A 20,080-nucleotide genomic window follows, 5' to 3' on the forward strand; every position below is an offset into this window, starting at 1 on the left:
CCGACTCTCCCGTGCCTTCTCCGAGCACTGCCTGCAGCACCGCCTGCCACGCCAGGGCCACCACTTTGCCAAGAAGTTAAGTGTTCCTTAAAAAAAAAACCAACCACAGCCGCAAACCAAGTGTCTTCGGTTTTGTTTTCTGTTTCCAGCCCAGCACCCACTCATCCCTTCCTTGGGGTGGGAGGAGGGAAGGACAAAGTGGCCCCGTTCCCATGAGGAAAGGTCCTTCTGGCGGGGGCGGGCTGGGCGCCCTACACTGCCAACAGCATGGAGAAAACACCACCAAATGCCACCACTGCCCGTTGCAACCGCAAAGCCAGAGTCCCAGCCCTGCCCGCTCCTTCGCACGAGCCGCAGAGACACCCCGGGGGTGTTTCCCTTGGGTTGTATGGGAACGGTGACAGGACAGACCGGAGGGGCGGCTGTGGGGTTTGGGTCTGTGCCAGAGGTGACATTGCTTAAAAGATCACTTTTTCTATCTTAAATATGTGCAAAAAAATAAAGGGGGGGGGAGAATATGTTGTTCTTACAAGCTTACGTAAATATTTATTAAATAGTTTGGGGGGGAGACACAATCCAGTTTTTCTTTTGATATTTTTTTAATACCTCAGACCTGTTAACAAAAGACTTAAACCAACAACAAGCCAACTTGGGAGGCTCTGCAAGTCCCTCCCCAAAATCTGTGACCAGCAGGTCGCCACAACGCTTCGGTTGTTCTTTAGCTGATATTTTGTTGTTGCTCCAGTTTCCATAGTAGGAGGGGGGAAAAATAATTATATATAAATATTATGCAAAAAAAAAAAAAAAAATCTATAGTTTTCTTTAGCTCAGAAACTGATATTTTTACGTCAGCCATATGTATTTTGTTTAAAGACAAAGACTAAAGGGTGAGTCCCGCGCGGGGCGGCGTGTCCCGGAGCCGGGGTCGCCGCGTGCTCAGCGATCGATGCCACCCGCCCCCTTTCCTCTGAGCAGCCATCTTTCGACTAGACGCTAGTTGGATGACACAGATGTTTTTTTATATAAATTATGTTGGTATGGCCGGTTGCTTGAAGTATAAACGTTTATTGTGCATACATCTTTTCTATAAAGTATTTTTTGGGTTGTTTTTTTTTTTTCTATTTAGTTTCGGTGATATACTGGCAGCAGGTGACTATTGGGTTAAGTTATTGAGGACATTACAAAACAATTGGGGGAGATTGGTGCTCTACGCTGAAGGGCATGAGCGGCAGCACGAACTTCTGGGGACTCTGCAACATGCCTTGAAAGAGGGGGAGATATATATATATATATATCTATATATATTTTTCTTTTCTTGCTTTGTTTGAACTGCCACGAGTGCGCACGGGGGACAGTGCCATGCCAGACAGGAATCAAGTCATACCCTGCGAGACGTGTTAACTTGCCTTGGAATGCTTTGTTATTAAAACACTCTGAATGTGATTTTGCATCCAGTTCTTGATGACGGTAGGGTCTCTGGTGGTGGTTTTCTGTTAAATAAATCGGCAGATTGGTACCAAAGACATTACACCATGTCCTGTGTGCATTGCCGAACAGGCATTTTTAGGCATTTGCATTGTGATAAAGGTTTCCTTTGATTTGCACAGGGGTTATACTTAATTTTCCAAGGTTTTGTGCAATAAGCTTCGAGGAAAATTTCGAAACAATCTCAAGAAGGAAAAAAACTAAACCCAATTTTAGCATGGGCAGCCTTTGGCTTTCCCCAGCCGAGGTGGCCCCGAGCGCTCGGCCCCTCTGTGAACGCTTCTCGGGGTGACGCGATGCTGGGGCGACCGGCGAAGCCCCGTCCTGGAGCTGCCACCTCCCCGCTGCCACCGTCACCTCCTCGTGAGCACGGGGACCTCGCAGCGGCGCCTCTCGGGGAAGGACACGCGTACCGGCCGCCGCTCCTCACCGCCGGCTCCACCAGCGCCCCGCGGAGCGTCCCACCCGTCAATCCTGCAACCCCTGCTGTCCCCGTGCCATGGGGTCCCTGCCTGACCCAGGGGGCAGCGCCAGCCCCGTCCTCGGCTGCTCCTCTGACCCAGACCGGCACATCTCTGCTCAACAACTCAAAAATACACCTTTCATTGAGCAAAGCCCATGGCTAAAACCACCTTTAGTTTCTTTCCTCCCCTTAAATAAATAAATATATATATATATACAGTATTAAACCAACATTTGTGTGTGTATATATATTTATCCAACGCTCTCGCCACAAAACTTTCTTTTTGAAGAGGGCGCGCAGATCTGAGTTTTTCCTTTTTTTTTTTTCCAGTAACTAAGTATAATAAGCACTGGTATTTTTGTATAAAAAGAGAAAAATACAAAACAAAAGACTGACTATTATGTGGTATGCATGACATTAAAAACAAACAAGCAAACAAATGGTGGTTTCAAAGCAATATGTACCCTGGTGTGTTTGCCATATCCTAGAGTCCGGCTTCAAGTGCACCTGATCTGTATTGCATTTTGATATTAATCTCTATGTACAATGTTTTGCATGTAATTTATATGGTTCTTGGGAGAAACAATTTTTGAATGGATTGTCAGTTGGCTTCTTCTGAGAAAACAGACTCCGAGCAGAGATAATACTCAAAGTGGAAGCAGAAGAGTGGTCGAGGGGGGAAAGGGGTTACATAGAGTGAAAAACTAAAGCGTGCTGGGGGCGGGGGAGAAGGGTGATGGTTTGGAATCAATAAAGCTTTGGCTGTTGAGCAGAAACAATGCGCAAGTGCATCCAGAGAATAAAATGTGCCCACGTGTAAGTGTGACGTCCTCAGTGTGTCCACCAGCTCGTGAAATCCACCTGGATGAAGGGCTGGGCGTCTGGGGGGGCGCGGAGGGGTGGACGGAGGGATGGGGACCAAACACCGCCCCACCAAAGCCCCCCTTGGCGTGGGGTTTCCCTCTGGAGACGCGGGGGCTTTGTCTCCAAGCCGAGTCCAGAACTGGCGGTCAAACGCCATCCAAACCGCTGCTCCCATGCGCAAAGATCGTCCCTTGTCCCCGCGGTGCACGGTGGAGGTTGCGATCTCCAGCTCCCGCGGCTGGTTTGACCCCAGTCCTGCCTCTGTACTGAGGCTGTTTTGCCTCCACAGAGGCACTTTGCTCAGACAAGGACAACGGGAAATAAAAGTGACCAGCCACTGAAATGTGCTCGTCCCGAGCAGGTTGATGGCGCTGGAGCCGCTTATCTCCCTGGCTTCAGTGGAGAGGCGGTTGCTCCTGGGTGTCTTTAATCACTCCGGGCCAAGCTGTGGTGAGAAGATGGAGCTGAGCGAGGCCGCCAGCGGTGAGAAAGTTCAACCCAAAACTCAGAGCGTGTGACCCTTGGAGCTGCCGCCGGTGACACCACCGGGCTGTGACAGCTCCACGGGGCTGTGTCACCGCGTCCCGCGGCCTCGGAAGGTGTCTGTGCTGAGAGCGTCCTCCATTAAACCCAACAGCCGCAATCTTATCTTAAACATAGTCCAGGCTGCGTGTAAAGAAAAACAGCCAAATCATAGGGCTTTAAAAGTCATTTAGTGAGAAAAATGGCTGCGCCCCACAATAGCAGGCAACCTGTCCCCACTGCCCTTGCTACCAGGTGGATGTTCACTGCTGCCATAGGGCAGAACTGGGGAAAACAGGGCACGGAGAGGAGAGCAGAGGGAGGCGGGCTGGGTCTGTGATCTGCCATGGAGCCTCACAAGCTTCCAGCTTGGCAAGTGTCACCGTGAGGCAGCGCCCAGCAGCGTGAGGGACACCGGGCGCCATGGCGGGTGCCGCACGAGGGCAGAGGTGGAGGGGAACGGGCCGCTCTCCTGTTCGCCCCCCAATAAAGGGCTTTGTCTGGCGTTGGAAGCGCTGGCGGAAGGAAAAAAGGACAAAAAAAACCAAACACGCCCGCCCCACTTTGTTTATGGGCCCCGCCCGCGCCGCTTTTGTCGCTCCGGTGGGCGGAGCCCGCGCGGAGCCCCGCCCCTGCCGGTTTCAACGGGCGGAAGCGAGGCTGGTGAAGCCGTTGCGCCCGCCATCTTGGCAGCGGGCGAGCTGAGGTTGCCCGTATGTTCGGCGCCATCTTTGAGGCTGGCAGCGGGGAAAGGCGACGGCCCGAGCAGCGGATCGAGGCGACGCGGCGGCAGCTGCGGCGGTCCCCTGGGGTTCGGTAAAGTCCCAGCTCGCCGGTAACTAGAGCCGTTCGTAGACCGCAGGGGCGGGGAAATGGCCTCTCGCCAGGCGCGGGTCCCCTCCGCTCCCCCGAGGGGAAGCAGGCCGCGTCCCCGCGGGCCGAGCGGCCCAGGCCGCGTCCCCGCGCCCTCCCCGGCGGGGTGTCCGTGGCCGCCGGGGCGCGGCGGGTCGGCCGCTGGGGTCCCCTGGGGCAGTGCGGGCCCTCCGGTGGGAGCGGTGGCGGGGGTGAGGTGTTCTCCCGGCCCCAGCCCCGCGGCTGTGGAGCGGGGGAGCCGCGTCCCTGCGGTCCGAGGTAGGCCCGAGGTCCCCGCTGTCCGGGCCGCAGCGCTCCCGGTCCCCCCGCTCCCTTCCACAGGGTTCGGCTGCGCGTTTTATCAGCCCCCCGCCCCGGGCCCCTTGGTCCCTGGGGAAACGGAGCCCTTGGGCAGACCCCGGAGAGCTTGGGTTGGGGAAATTGAAGATCCCAGTGCAGGTGCCTTGTGAGCGTACGTTATTTTGGGTTAAAACCTTGTGCCTTCCCTTTGTAGCAATGCGCATAAGGGCCGTGCTGTAGTGTAGTCATCTGACAAATTGCTCCTCCGTCCCCCAAAGGAACTGCCTCCGGGATCTGACTAACTCTGGATGCACCCGCTTGTCATCTTAATTCCTCCTTTAGGTTGTTTGAAACAACCCAGTTGGATGACGTGGGGTTTTTTGTTTGTTTGTTTGTTTCTTACAAATTGCATCTAAGAGGTTTCTGTTTTCTTACGTTGGTGTTTACAACAAAAGCACCAAAGTGACTTTTGCCGTTGCAGGGATCAGTGCGGGGGACCCGCAGGTTGTTCCCAGAACTGGTGCTTTGAACTCTGGGCCACGCTCTGACATCAACCACCGTGTTATCTGATTGTAGGAAAGGAGCTCTCCTGGGGGTGGGGGATTTTGGAATGATAACAGAGCCACCACTGTGGCACGTATTTGAATTGGACACACGGGCTGAATAGATAGGCTGGGTTTGTTGGGGGGTGGCCAGGTGTTCCGGGAAGAAAGCTGATCTGGAGAGAACTTCCTCTTGCTGTTGCTTCTCATGTGAAATGGCACCCTTCCCAATGGCCACTTCCAGGGGAAATCGGCTCTTTCTGAGATTTAATAAGACATTTAGTCGAGGAGGATGAATCCTCATAGTCATTGCTGCCAGGACCCAGCACTGATTTCAGAAATCGAAAAATAATTAGTGTTTTATACTTATGTATCTCTGTCTCACCTAAAAGTAGGTGTAGCAGCTTCCACAGTCCCCTTAGTTTGGAACCGATTCCCATTTGGACACCAAGGAGGAGAAGCTGGTGGACAGAGAGAGCGACAGGAGAGCCACCCCCTAAAAATAGAGGAAAGAGGGGGTTGTGCATTAAGGGAAAGCCACTACATTACAAATCGATGCTATCTCAAGATTTGTGAAGGATTTGGGACCTGCAGGAGCTGCTGCTGTCACAGCTGTTGCCACTGAGGGATGGAGGGAGCTGCTCACTGGACGCGGTACAGTAAAGCCAGCGCTGCCGCCTGCAAGAAGAGCAAAGATTCCAGTGTGTGGAGCTTTGGATCTGTGGTTCACAGAGGAGAAGCCGTGGACTGCAAGTGTTCCTGCGTGACCGAGAGCTGGTGCTGCTGCTGGTAACCTGTGGCTCAGGAAACACTCCTGGATTTTCTGCTATTCTGCAGGATTTTTTGCCCCGTGAAGGTGATGCACTGAGCACATCTCCACCTTGGGTGTTTCTGTTCCAGCTTTTCCTACTGAGCACGTGCTTGTCAGGAGAAAAGACATACATCTTAACCATGGGACTCAGAGACTCCAAACTACATACTGCTGTGAAATAACTCCGATATGACAATGCACGTAAATAACAGATAAACAGCTATTATAAATGTGATTACTGAAGACGCTTTTTTTTCTTATTTTTAACGCCAACATATTGGAAGTTCATACAGATTGTGGCACTAGACACTTTCCATCTATAATGTGTATGTACAGCGTTGTAGAAGAAACATTTTTCATGGCTTTGGAGAAAGCACAACACAGAAGTACATGTTCAACTGTTGATACTTGGAGCGGATCCAACCATGGACTACTGGACAGTGATACCTTTAATACCTTTAGATATCCTGCACCAGCAGGAGTCCTTGTTAGAAAACACACAGCTCCCTCCCGCTGGCTTTGCTAAAACTTCTGCGGTAGGAAGTGTCCTACGAAAAGAATTTACCAAACTGATGCGTGGCTTTCCCTTAATCCCCTCACCCCTTCCTTTCCAGCTTCCAACGATGAGGTATATTTTAAAATTAATGATTCAAGACTGAATCAGGAGCACTGAGAATAGGTTAGCAGGTGCTTGAGAGATTTGCTTGCTCATTCTTCTGAGGCCCATCGATCAATTCTTCACAACTGCAGCGTTCAGACTGTCTTCCACAGGATCACCTGAAGCAGGAAATAGCTGCTCAGTGAACCTCTCTCTACCTTTTATATGTTAAAGTGATCTTAAAACAGTAGAAGGTGGAGTAGCATCCTCCTGGGAGGGAGATGAGGCTCTTGTCAGCTCATTCCAGTGGTCCCAGTGTCTGAAGGGCGCAGATCCTTGGTCTGCAGGTGGAGGCCGGGGGAGCTGCTGTTCCCAGTCAGGTGCTGCCATCCGTCACATCCTTCTGCTTTGCAGAGCACGTGGAAAGACTTTCAGATCAAAGTGTCACCGTCACTCTTGGACTGGGAGACAAATGAAATATCTCAGGCTTGAAACTGGTTTTCTATGGAGTGTTGGGCTTGGATCTGAACGCTTTGTCTTGGCCACTTGAGTAGGTCCCTGCTGGAGAGGTGGCTCTGAACAATTCCTTCTCTGTCTTGGTGTGTCAAGCTAAGGTCAAATCTGTACTGAAGCAGCGTCTGATCTGACGAGCGCTTCAGTTCAGGGTCGTTCTTGGGCAGTTACAGGAGCATCAGGCTGGTCAGCCCTTTCAGGAGCAGATTGATTTACCTCATCTGAGGGAAGAATGTCCGAATTGGGGTCCTGAGGTGGCACATTTCCAGATGGAGCTGCTCCCGCCCGCCGGGGCAGCTGTTCTTGTGTCTGTGGTATCTCCTGGCTCTGACTCTCATAAAACACGATGAAAGGTGACCGTGACTCAGGAAGCCGAGACGATCGTCTGCTTTAACCTTTGCCTTCTTGGCTTTGCTCTGGGAGGATCTTGGATGCTGTCTCAGAACACACCCCCAGTCCATGTTCAGACAGCATTTAACAGCTAGAATTGACCCAAACAAATGTCAAGAGTAGAAATTCTGACTTTCTGCTTCAGCTTTGGCCAGCGTAGCTTCAGATTTTCATATGGAGAAGACGTGTTAGCGGGAGGTTCTTCTGACACGGAGCTGTGTGGTTCGTGAGCACATCACAATGCTGTTCTGTAGTTCCGTGCGGAATGAGCCGCAAACCAGCGGTACAGGCAGGTGAAGCAGCAGCGGCTGGTTTGCAGCTGAGGGATCGAAGCAGCAGGGTTAGAACATGCGGCTCCTGCTGCTCTTCCTTGTCATCTTCCCGTCCTCAGAAACAGCGGAGTTAAGTGTCTTTAATATTTTTGTAAGAAATTGAAGGCACAATTTAGCCCAGCAGGAGCGTGTGCAGGTGGAATGTAACCACCGAGCACCCGCGGGTAGGGGCAATAACGCTTCTCTTGTGCATTTGTTAGGGTGCAAAGAAAAAACAATAGATCCCTTCTAGCTTTTCGGCAGCAGCAGGCAGGGCACAGGCTGGCCGGTCAGACCAGGGACCGGGCTCATTTCTGCGGTACCACGACACACAAGCTCGTAAAACAAACCAGACAGACTCGAATGGTGCTGTTTCTCTTCCCTTAGCAGAGGTCAGGTTTGTGGCGCTTGTTGGCATGTTTTTCCTACCCCAGCTGCTGCACCTGTAATGATTTTGATTTGTTTTTTTTCACAAAATGAATTCAAAATCTCTTAATGCAAAGAAGAAGAGATGAACATTCTGAGCAGCTCCCAGCAGAGCTGGGCTGAGTGCACCAGAGTTACTCACCTGTGTTCAGACCTTCCAGGGTTAGTTGGGTTCCTTCCTGTTCGGCACTCAGATTGCCATGTTAACTGATACCAGGTTAACAAATAAGAAGAATTGACCTTTTTAAAAGTGAAAGGACTTTCATGGAGTTTAGAACTTTGAGGGTTTTTTTGGTGGGTTTTTGGTTTGATTTTTAGAGTAGAGTTTTGCTTTTTCCCATTTTTAAACAAGATCCCTTCAAATTCTGAGCAGCTCTTGGAGCCTGCTGAGGGTATGGAAGGGAACAACCTGAATGCTGAGCTGCTCGGGCATTCAAAGGAGGCAGAAACGTTGCATGATGCAGGTGGCTCTCGCTCCCTAGGGAAAGAAATGCCTTTTTCTAGAGCCAGAATTGCTCTGCTCAGCAAAGTGGCGCTCTTTGATTGCCGTCTATTGGAGTGTTGGCTTGTGCAATCTGAAGAAATCATGCTTGAAATTTAATACAACTGTCAATGGTATTGGGAACACATTTGGAAAAATCCTTCTTGTCAAATTTCCACCTGAAGGAGCACCGGTAACTTTTAGAGGCAGATGCACAGGGGTGTGTGTGACACACAGTCTGCTTTAGAAGGCGCTCAAGGTTGAACGTGAATAGTCCCATTGATACTGAAGAAGAGAAGAAAACTTTGCACCTAACTCCTGTTTTTATTCCCTTTGTCAAGCAGTCAAAAGCAATAACTAATATGCGAACCCAACTTTTCCTCTCTTTATTTTAGATTTGAGAAAATTACCTGCCAAAAAAAAATATCCTGGAAAATTCACTAGTGTTTGTGTGAGTAAAAGGTTCCAACCTTTTATTATTTTGTAAGAACTATTTCATTCGGTTTTGTCCAAAAGAGTCAGAAATAGTTTGCACGGAAATATGCAGCTTTTTAATGAAAGGGATCAGAATCACTTTAATCTGAACTTTATTTGGTCCATTCGGTATCTGAGTTCACATGAAAAAAAAAAAAGAAACCCAAACCTGCTTGTGGGTCAATAAAATCAATTTCTGCTCCGGTGGCACCAAAAATCATCAGCTGAATTGGGCACGTTGTCAAAGCTTATATCTCACAGCGATGGATTATGATGGATATGGATTGGGGAGCAGCATGATGGAAAACGGAAACAAATTATGTCCAAAAATCAAGATGATTCCAAATTGTGGGGCTGGTGCCACTTGCAGAGGGAGCGTTCCCCTGGGCTCGGGTGCGCGCACTCGCGTGCAGGGACACCAGGGGCACGTGGACGCACATGTGGCCCCAGGTCACACCTATTCTGGAGCATCGGCCTCCAAGGCACGTTCATCAAAATCTTATGTAGAACTTTCATTTTTGCTGGTTCCCTCGAAACGAGAGGCTTTTTGTGCAGATAGCCAAAATTCCAATTTTTACTGTCACCCTTGGTGCGTTTCCCATCGCTCACTTTCGCTGTGTGTGTATGTACGTGTTTGTGTATTTATACGCACAGGTATGCTTTTGCTGTACAGGTAATAAAGACGGGGGAAAGTTTTTGTGTTTTCTTAATAGGTGAAGAAATCTTGAAGACCAGAAATTGCAACTTACTGAATTTTAAATTAAAAAAAAAAAAAACCAAAAAACAAAACCAAAATTGTCCGGCTGTGGAAGATGGAGCCTCATTTTTGCAGCCACTTTGAACCACAAGTTCATCTTTAAATGCCCCGGGGTTTTTTTGTTGGCTGTTTTGGTTTTCGGTTGTGAAGAGCTCACTAACCTGGCTGTCTCCAGTCTGGCAGTATTCACATGGACTTGCTTCCTCCGGTAGTTGTCAGATGGTTGAATTGTGGAGGAGAGGTTCCCTTGGCAATGTGAGGAGGAAAATTCTTCCTACCCCTTTATTATCAATTCATGGATTCAGTGTTGGTTCGGCCTACAGGAGAACTTACCTGCGAGTCTTTGAAGATCAGTACCTTTGCTGAAGTTGGCCAGGTGGGTGAACTTGGATGTGCTTGGAAAAGTGTTTAATATGTAAATTGTATTGTATAGAGATGATCAGCACGCACAATTAATCATTGAGTGATAACTCAAATGTATGACCAGTTTTGAAGAAGTGACTCTTCTGTTGGGCTTTCAGCCACAGGCAGCAGTTCTTGGTGTATTCCAAGGCGTATAACGATTCCGAAGGGTCCAAAGAGAACACTTGCTGAAAAAACACCCAGCTTAGTGTTGGGATAGTTTTTTCAAGACATCGCCACTCTCAAGAGACTAGTTTGATTAGTGGGAAGCAGCTGTAAAAATGCTTATTACTTAATTATTTTTCTCTTATTGATACTTTCCTTTAGGGTTACTCTTAACAAGAAGATTTCACTGATCAAGCCAGAGAAGACTCAGAGTCCAAGAAAGTGCCGCCAGCTCTGGCCAAGAGTGGAGGAAGTTCCTGCTGGGTGAACCCTTGGAACCTGCGGGTTCCAAGAGCTTATCCGTTATGTCTAACCAAGGAGATGACTGCTACTTCTACTTCTATTCCACGTGTAACAAGGTCTGTTTGGGTTTCTTTTGCTTTGGGTTTGGTTTTTAAGAGAGGCGGGGAAGGAGTGGGAAGAGACGTGTTTTTAGGCTGTCCTGTTTGATTTTGCCGCTCTCTTGGATTCCCTTGTGCCAGGGAGACAGCTGTTCGTTCCGCCACTGTGAAGCCGCTCTGGGGAATGAGACCGTTTGCACCCTCTGGCAGGAGGGTCGCTGCTTCAGGAATATCTGCAGGTTCAGACACATGGAAATCAATGTGAGTGTTTGCCTAAAGACGTGTGCCCAAACTAAACCGCTGAAAGCTTTGTTCATCGCTGTAGGTGAACTGGATGTGCTTTTTGCTGTTGAATGGTACTGATTTCTGTTGCTATGAGGAGGATGAAAGGAAATTGGGGGAAGAAAGATGAATTTCTCAGGAATGTGCCAGCAAGATTAGGTGCTGACATTATTTTCTTAACAGAAGCAAAAGCAGCCACACTGATCAGACTGCGTAAATGTGCTGTGGTAGTGAACAGCCGGCACTGCAGTGGCCTCTCAGGGCTCTTCTGTCCTGGATCTCTTCAGATAACGTTGATTGAACCTCTCGGGGTAGTGCAGGATGGGGAGAGGAAAGGTGCCCATGTCTCTGCCATGATGTGAACCTGCATCCCTTTGCAAATCGAAGGTGAGTGTTACCATGGGCTTTTCTTTCTTTCTGTCCTCAGAAGAAGCGCAGTGAGATTCCGTGTTACTGGGAGAATCAGCCGGTGGGCTGCCAGAAATCCAACTGTGCTTTTCATCACACAAAGGGACGTTATGTTGACGGACTCTTCTTACCGCCAAGCAAAAGTGAGTTTCTTAGGTCTTTTCTTAATGTTCAATGTTACTTATGAGTGGGTACAATGCTGTAGAAGGTGCCGAGTAACTGTTGATTTGTGAGTGCAGGGAGAAGCCTGCAGTCATAGGCTCTCAGCTAAATAGAATGTAATTTTGGTATTTAATATTTTCTTTCATGCTCAGCTGCTCTGGGGGATCTTTGCCTTTCAGGTTACTTTCCCCTCATTTAATCCTTTCTGGGTGGTGGGATGGCGAGATTTGTGAGCTCGTTGTTCATGGGTGGGGAAGAGGAGACTAAATTCAGTAGCCAGGTGGTTTATGTCCCTGATCCACGGTGGCGATGCAGCGAGTGCAGCATTGAGGTGCAAGTTTGAAATGGCCCGATTACAGCCGATGCTCCTCTCCCCCAGCTGCGCTTCCCAGCCCGCCCGAGTCTGCCGAAGACGATGGGAAAATGGCTCAGCTGTCACTGCAGCAAAACAAACTGTCGGTCCAGTCAAACCCCTCCCCGCAGCTCAGGGGGGTGATGAAAGTGGAAAACTCTGAGAACGTCCCGAGTCCCACCCATCCTCCGGTTGTGATCAACGCCGCAGATGATGATGAAGATGATGATGGTGAGCATTTGTTGCTTATTGAAGGCACTTCTACTGTAACTGAATGTATAAATCACAGAATACCTGAACTGTGTAGTGGTTAAAGCTATAGATGGGAGTCTGGAGTCCTAGATATCTTCTACCCAGTATAGCTCTTTCCCTTAAATGAGTTTGTCAGGTCAATATAGCTGTTTAAAAACAATCTTTCTGTAAACAGTTGTTTGTAGTTAAGAATAGAAACACAATATGACCCATGGACTGAAATGTCATTGCATGAGCTACAGAAACATGAAAAATCTTGTCTAATCCCCACTGCATCACTCAGTAGGTTTATTTTTGCCTTTCAGACCAGCTTTCTGAAGAAGGAGATGAAACTAAAACACCAGTCCAGCAACCAGCGACAGAAGCCCATAATGGATTGCGGATAATTTCCACTAGGAAATCCAACTCTAATACAAAACAAGGTATTCTAACAGCTGGAGTAGGATGGGTTGGAAGGAGAACTTAACAATTAACTCAAAAGCAATATGTTCTAAAAATACAGTAGAACACAGGGTAGCTGGGTGGAGTCAGTCCCTTGGTCATGTGAATGTTGTGTGTCCCTTGGTCAGACAGGTGAACTCCTCCTTGTTTGCTTTTGTAGAGTAAAATAGAGCCCCAGAGTGGAGTTTAAACAGCTGGAAATGTGTCCTTTCAGCCTTTGCAGAAAGCCACATCTACTGCTAGAGGAATCTAATATCGTGTAGATGGATTAAAATGCTTAAAACTGCAGGCTTTCCCCTGCATGGGAGGAGGGGTGAGGAAAGGTGCCGATCCTTACCAAAATACCATCCGTTCCATGGCTTTTTCACTAAGGGGGAGTGTTGACAGGGTTTATTCAAAACACTTCCGAAAGGCTCTGAGCTGTAAGAAGCTGAGGGTCTGTGCTTTTCAACACAGCCTCGCTTTTCATTAACTGTTTTGTGTTTTCAGATGACAATTTGAATTTTGGAATAAAAACACTTGAAGAAATCAAATTGAAGAAACTAAAGGAAAAAACAAAAAAACAAGGTGGTGAGTTAATGTACTTTCTCATCCTTCTGCCTTCTGTTCACCTTCAGGCCTTTTATTTTTAACCCCTCTGATACTACCCGCGTAGCTGAGTGTGCATTGGTGAGCACAGTGATTAGCAGAGGAAAGGGGATGTGTTTGCACGCTGGGTGCAGACCGGGCGATGCTGGCGCTGGGAGCCCGTGGACCATTCCCTGTTTAGCTGAGGGTTGAGCTGCTTTGGCACGCAGCCTCTTCTCTGCAACTCCAGCAGCTGCTGCTCCGCATTGGAATTCCAAGGGCAGATCAGAGGGAAATTGCTCATCTCTCATGTTCACACACGCTCGTCGTTGTATGTTTGACGGTCATGAATAACCAACCGATGGTTGTGGTCTTTGTGATAATTTGTCTGTTTTGTTTGGTTGTTTTTGTTTGATTTGCTTGCTCTGATCAGAAGGTCCTTCAGGAGATGCTGTTCATCCTCTCCAATGTCGGACTATTCCTGTGCCAGAAAAGGAAAACGTGCGCACGGTGGTGAGGACCGTGACTCTCTCTACCAAGCAAGGTAATAGTGAATACGGTCATTTCCATTTCATAGCTCCTGAACCAAAAGGTTAAGTAATAATTAAGATAATTCAGACGTGTTAGTCTGCTGGTGCTGCCTTTTCTAATTAAAACGATGCTTTTATGCTTAAAGTCCCTGGTTGTGTTGGAAAGATTTGGCATTCATAGGTGCTTGGTTTGTTGTGTTGCAATAAAAGATCAAGAAGTGGTTTTTATGAGTCTAGTGTTAAGCCACAGCTAATCAGATATTATCACCATCCTACAGACTCTCAAATGCGCTTAATTTGACTTTTGTGTTCCTGGAGTTGAGTGAGGCTTGTGAATGAGCTAATGCGTTGGCAGCGGGTGACAGAGTTAGTGTTGTTGTCATTGGTTTCTGTAGTTTGGCTACCAAAAGAATGACTTTTTTGGGACATGGGCTGGAAGGACGATGCTCTCACTGGCTCCTGGTTGCTGTGCACTGAAGAGGTTGGCTTTTGTTTCAGGGGAGGAGCCCGTGATACAGCTGAATCTTGCCGAGAGACTGGAGAAGCGGAAACCTTCCACAGGTGGGAGCTTCTGGGGAGCTGCTCTCTGGGTTCCCCCATCTAAACACGACTGTATTTAAGGGTGTTCTTGTTGAATGTGGGAGGAAAATACACTTTGACAGAGATCTGTATTGACTGCAGAAATGGCACATTTTGTTAGCAACCAAAAGGCAAATACAAGACAGTGTGCCTGGAAGAACTGAAGTTTGTGGCTGAGAGTTCTGAAATCCTCCTCCAGAGGAGCGTTCTTAACGTATTTCTCATTTTCTGTCTTTCTGAAGCTGTTAAAAACGTCCTTCCACTGAAGCGCAACCTTGCTGAGAGGCTGGGGAAGAAGATAGAGATCCTGGAGAATGCTGACAAGGCTCCCAAGCGAGGTACGACCGATGGACATCTGGATTTGATGCACAGATTTCCTATTTAGGTTTTCTGTATGTCCTTTTTTCTAATGGTTCTTTTGGCCTGTTTTTGGGGGCTCAAGGTAACTTTGAATCCCAGTTATGTGACCTCCTGTCTCATTTTGGAACCTGAGCACAAAACTGAGATTTATGCTGTTTCTCTAACTTTCCCTCTTCCATCTTGCAGTCCAAGTCCCCAAGTCTCTGAAGGAAAGGCTGGGATTGCCCTCTGAACAGCCCAGTACAGAGACAGGTAATAACTGAGTGTTAAATGTCCCTTTTTTCTTTCCATGAACAACCCTAGAAGTTAATTTAAAAACCTGCCTGATTGCTGTTGCTCGAGTGCTGCAGCGTCTGTGCCGGTGGCCGCCGGCAGCCCTGGCCTGGGGGGTGTTCCTGCTCTGAACCCTCGGGAGCTGCGGGACACTCACAAGTAGAATGAAAGCGCTGCCAGGAGCAGGAGTTTGAGACACTAAGGGAGAGACGCAGTCTGAAAAATAACCAAATAAAGTAGACTCATGTGTTTTGTGTCCTCTGGATAGCACTGGTTTTCAAATACAAGTGGCTTAAAGGAGGAGGAGAGTATTAAGCAGAATGATACTGTCCTAAGATGCATTCTTGGGAACACTCAGACCTAGTTTTCCTCTGCACTGATACAAGTTTTGGAGATTTTCAGTATTGTTGGACTCTTTAAATGTTGACACTTCTGTTTTTGATGGTAACAGAGAAGGCTGCTAAGCCAACAGGGGAGATCCACGTGAAAACGCTGGAGGAGATTCGGCTTGAGAGAGCTAATCAGAGACGAGGAGAACCCCAGGCAAAACCCCAGACCGAAGGATGCTGCAAAACAGAAGATCCCCCCTCGGGGACAAGACCTTCCCCTGCAGTTCGCATCAAAACCTTCTCAGGAGCCCCGGCTGAAAGAAAACACAAGCGATTGGAAGAGGAGAAGCAAAAACCAGAAGAGATTCCTGCCAAGACTAAAGCGGAGAGCGAGCCCAAGAGGCAGAATGTGCTCGTTCCGTCTGCGCCCAGCAAAGCGCAGCTGGCAGAGCTGGCCGGTAAAGCCAAGGCAGCAGGGGAGGTGCGAATTAAAACCTTGGAGGAGATCAAGCAGGAGAAAGCTCTGCGGATGCAGCAGAGCGGAGAAAATGTACCAGCTCCACCAGCGCAGCCCGAGCCTGCCCCGAAGGGGAGGAGGTTGTTACGGATCACAAAGCTCGCAGGTAAGGTGATGGCTTGGTACCTGCCCTGGTGAAGCACTTCGCTTATTGAGCAAATTCCAGGACTTGCTTTCCTTTTTCTTTCTATGTATACTAGAGGATAAAAGAGTTCAAGGCTACAAAGCCAAAAGGCAAGAAAGTGCCAGAATATGCAGCCATATTATTTTTCCATGCATTATGTTGGTTTTCGCACTGGAAAATTCATTCATTGAGGAGCTTGGTAGTCATAATTTCTCTATGCTGCTTTTTTCTGCCATCTGATAGTGCAATTGAGGGAAAGTGAGCTCCAATGCTGCATGGATTGCTTACCGGAGCCTTTCCTCTGTCCCGTTGTTAGACTTGAGGAAATAAACACACCAAGGAAGCATGGTAACCGTGTTTCTTTACTTCTACTCTTGACAAAATATTTTGTTTTGCTTGTTTTAAAGCACCTGGAAGAGAAGAAAAGAAGGTGGTGGAGTTGAACAAGCCTCCCAAAGCCGTGTCTGCACCTGCAGAGGTGGGTCCTTTATGAAGTCTTACAGTTCATAGAATTTCAGATCTGAGGGGTATTAACGTGCTCTGTTCCACTCGGAGACGTTTTGGTGGGATCGCCGCTAAGATTTTCTTCATGAAACCTCCATAGATTTTTGTCCTATTAGTCCTTTTGTTTCTTCCCAGCCCTCTGATCAGAGTGCAACGAATTCCAAAGTTCAAGTGAAGAGCCTTGACGAGATAATGAGGGAGAAACGGCAGCTGAAGCAACGCCAAGAAGAGAAGGTGCCAAAGGAGGCGACCGCTGTGCCGTCTCCTGTGGAAAAAGCGACCAAGGGTCCAACTCCAGCATCGGGGAGTCCTGAAGCCAGCGTGGTTTCAGGGGCAGCTTTTCCGCCTGCAAAGAGAGCGTTGGTGAGATCTCCAGACGATGGGGTCGAAAGCCCAGGCAAGGATGCTGCTGGATCCCCAGGGAAACAGGCAGCGCAGCTTCTGGAACGCAAAGTGAAAAGTAGGTGCTGACTGTATGTTAGAGACTCACTTTGGGTCTTGTGGTGAAAGACAGACAGCAGATGACACATTTTATCTTTACTCCTTTTTATGGCTTGTTGGCAAATAGTACTGAGACTCTGGGAAATGGCAGGAAGAGGTTTAACCAGAAGGGCTATGGGACTGTTATGAAAACCTGTGGGTTTTCTTTTCCCATGAGACAGAGCGAGATTCTCAGTGTTCTCTCCCTTCACTCCAGACAAACCCAAGGTGAGCCCGAAGCCTTCGGACGGGAAAGCCGCCTCCCCCACGAAACAGGCTCTGAAACGCAAGGCAGCTGAGAGCCATCGCTCAGCCGTGGCCGCTGTGAAACCCCTGAGTGCCACCGGCGGGGACACCAAGGAGCCGGCAGCCAAAAAGGCAGCTGTGGTAAGGACGGTGGCCGAGGCAGCTGCGCATCCCCAGTAAAACTTACACCCAATTTAACCCTTCTCTTGGAGAAAAGATGGAAAACTGAAACATTCTACAGGCCCCTGTTCCCCTCTAAACCCAGAAGTGTTTGCAGGGTGACTGTAGCACCTTTCTGCTCTTTGTGAGATGAATGACAGCGTTTCCATCATGCTCTGCTGTGCTTTCTCTGTGACCTGGAGGATTTTGTGGTGTTCTTAAAAAGGACGCCAGATCATTAGCGAACTTCATGTGAATCCTCTCTTTTCCCCAGGAGCACCCTGATGGTGTGTTTTGGTTGAGGCTCGGCAATGCCAGAGAAGCAGCGGTGGAGGAAGAATCTGTTACTTGTGTATCATAAAAACTGGTTTGCTTTTTCCTAGGCCGTTGTTCCTGCGTTGCCGGAGGACAGCCTGGTCCCCACGCCCGGGAGAGAGAAACCCAAAACCAGGTAACGACCACAACTTGGTCTTTGTTTCGGTTGGTGTGTCTTTCACATGAAGCATAAGGTTAGGTTTGGTTTGGTTTTTTCTTATTCACAAATGGAAAACCTGGAGTTTTTAATGCCACAGTCAAGCAGAGGAACAAATAATCTGATTTTCAAGCAGCTAGCGGGAATGCTTATTTAGATTCTTCTCTTAAAATGCTGCAGATTGATACAGCGTTTCAGTAACTTCTTGTGTTTTCTGAATGCTCACAGGGGTTGACTAATTAACCTTTTTACAGTCAAATTAGTAAAGGGGGCAAAGCATATGTGGCTACAAAAATGGAACCTCCTTTGCCAGATGTTTTATCTTCACGGATCAGTCCCCAAACTGAAAAACATACCTGCTGATACACTGGCCTCTCAAAGTAGCTGCAGGTTAATTGAATAACAATCCCTGTGTAAGGCTGAGGTGTAGGAGAGATTAACAGTGGTTTCAGGAGCAGGTTTGCAGAAGAGGTCTCTGGTTAAGGAGTCCCATGCACTGATTTGCTCTCTCTTGTTCTGCCCAGTCCTGAAGCGCAGCTGGGCAGCCCGGCGGCCCCCGCGCCACACTCGGACGTCTCCGGTTGCAGCTCCTCGCCCGCGGCGGCGAAGACGCGCCGGCTGAGCTCCACGGGCGCGGGGAAGGCGCCCCTGTCAGTGGAGGACGACTTTGAGAAGCTGATTTGGGAAATCTCAGGAGGCAAACTGGAAGCAGAAATTGATCTGGACCCAGGGAAGGACGAGGACGATCTCCTTCTGGAACTTTCCGAAATGATTGACAGCTGAACTGCAGAGTCTTAAGGTTTAAAAAAAAAAAAACCAATTAAAACTCTATTTTGTTCAATTCCCAGAGGTGACCCCTTTTCTAGCTGAGGCTTTGCCGTGAGTCTTAAAGCACAGTTGAACTGGTAGAAGTGGCAGCATCTGCACTCGGTTGTCCTGAGTTTCCCTGCTGGTCAGAGTCAAGGTCCTGTGCGTCCATTCCGTGACCATCGGTGACGCCTTTGACAGTCAGGGGACAAAGCACTTGTTCATTTGGGGACAGAGAAAAGCCCGTCTACAAACCGTGGTGGTTGTGAATTGATCTACTGATCCTCAAGGCTCAAACTTCCTTCCTCCTCCCCTGGCACAACTCAACGTTCAGCGTGTTTCACAGTTTTGGAGTTCTGGTTTCTCGGACAGTTGCTATCTAAAGCCTGGAGTTACTATGTCAACTCTTGAGTTTTATTTATGTATGCTATCATTTTTGACTTTAATCTTTTGGGGTAATTTAATGAAAATGTTGGGGCGGGAGGGAGCAGAATAATTAGTATTTTGGACCAAACGTGCTGCCAAGGGTGGTGGTTGGGGTCAGGCCATCCAGCCTTACTTTGAATTATCAGGGATGATACATGTTGGTGTGAAGCAGCAGCTCTCAGGCGCGGGTCCACCACCCCCTCCCGTTTTGTTCTCCTGTACCAAAGCTTGGGGGGGGTTGGTGCTTTTCACTGATGTGAACAGGATTTGGAGCAGGTGGTCAAGATTCCTCTCACAGTCTGCAGCAAATTGGTCAACTGAAAATTGGTTTAAGTGCCTCTTGGTTCCCAGAATCGCCCCCCCAGCTGCTGCCTTTTGGGAGGCAGCGGCTGTTCAGACTCGTCTTCAAATGCTGTTGGTTTGTCAGACCTCCCGCTGTCCGTCTGGGAACCCGGTACCGCTGCAGCCCCCCCTGCTCTCCCTTTTGGGCATTTCCCTGCACCCCAAACCCAGCCCTGCGGCTTTTGCTCCGTGTGGCAATACAAACTGGAGATTGCTGGTCTGCCCTGGGTGTCAGCTGGAATTTGTGACCCTGTGGCAAATAGAGATATTTTGGATTATTAAAGTTTTGAAGAACTTCTCTCTTTTGCCTGCGCAGGCGTGTGCTGCTGGCAGAGGAAAAATCGGTTGTTTGAGTTCATTTTTCAGTAGTCTGGTTTTGGAAGAAAACGTTCGTGTGCTTCGCTCCCCCTGCGCTGCCTCCATTCCTACAGGGAAATTCCCAAATTCAGAAAAACTGCTGTTTGGCCCCAGCCCGTTTCTCCTCCTGAGACTTTTGCATCAGCTGCTCGCACGGAGTGACCTGGGGAGCGAGGAAGAGCACGTAAAGAGGAAGAGCCTCCGCTGCCCGGCTCGGCCGCTGGAGCCGGGATTCGCCGTACCCCTGATTTCTGTAAATATTTTATTCTGCCATTTTATATTTGTATTCTATTTAAGGTATGGTGTTAAACGTAGTCTGGCCTCCTCCGCCGTCACCGGTAGTTGAACTGTTCCACACGACAGCAGCTCACAGTGTTTTTAAATAAACCTCACCCAGGAAAGGTGTCAAATTGG

The 20,080-nt window shown here is 48.6% G+C and overlaps 1 protein-coding gene across 10 annotated transcripts; it reads left to right on the forward strand.

Annotated features, from left to right (window-relative positions):
- The first annotated feature begins 4,056 nt into the window (after positions 1 to 4,056).
- On the forward strand, positions 4,057 to 20,057 carry ZC3H11A (zinc finger CCCH-type containing 11A). 10 transcript variants are annotated; one of them, XM_080358407.1, is made up of 19 exons: positions 4,075 to 4,150; positions 8,954 to 9,009; positions 9,746 to 10,165; positions 10,519 to 10,715; positions 10,839 to 10,958; positions 11,407 to 11,530; positions 11,929 to 12,132; positions 12,459 to 12,575; positions 13,084 to 13,164; positions 13,595 to 13,705; positions 14,190 to 14,252; positions 14,513 to 14,608; positions 14,817 to 14,882; positions 15,355 to 15,855; positions 16,281 to 16,351; positions 16,513 to 16,837; positions 17,075 to 17,244; positions 17,646 to 17,713; positions 18,259 to 20,057. In XM_080358407.1, the coding sequence occupies exons 4-19, from the start codon at positions 10,662 to 10,664 to the stop codon at positions 18,515 to 18,517; spliced, it is 2,430 nt and encodes an 809-aa protein (XP_080214533.1). In that variant the 5' UTR covers positions 4,075 to 4,150; positions 8,954 to 9,009; positions 9,746 to 10,165; positions 10,519 to 10,661; the 3' UTR covers positions 18,518 to 20,057. The 10 variants fall into 10 exon arrangements, with proteins under 10 accessions (XP_080214530.1, XP_080214538.1, XP_080214537.1 ...); XM_080358406.1 differs by having other exon boundaries at positions 4,110 to 4,169; XM_080358410.1 differs by having other exon boundaries at positions 4,139 to 4,169; positions 10,113 to 10,165.
- Positions 20,058 to 20,080: the final 23 nt, after the last annotated feature.

This window comes from Nesoenas mayeri, assembly GCF_963082525.1.
Source record: "Nesoenas mayeri genome assembly, chromosome: 23".
In the NCBI taxonomy this organism is placed as follows: domain Eukaryota; kingdom Metazoa; phylum Chordata; class Aves; order Columbiformes; family Columbidae; genus Nesoenas; species Nesoenas mayeri.

Excerpts from the sequence above, each read along its gene's own strand:
- ZC3H11A (XM_080358404.1), top strand. The coding sequence starts at position 10,662 with ATGTCTAACCAAGGAGATGACTGCTACTTCTACTTCTATTCCACGTGT. Across the intron at positions 12,576-13,083 it reads CAACTCTAATACAAAACAAG|ATGACAATTTGAATTTTGGA; the intron begins GTATTCTAACAG and ends TTGTGTTTTCAG. Across the intron at positions 14,609-14,816 it reads TGACAAGGCTCCCAAGCGAG|TCCAAGTCCCCAAGTCTCTG; the intron begins GTACGACCGATG and ends TCCATCTTGCAG.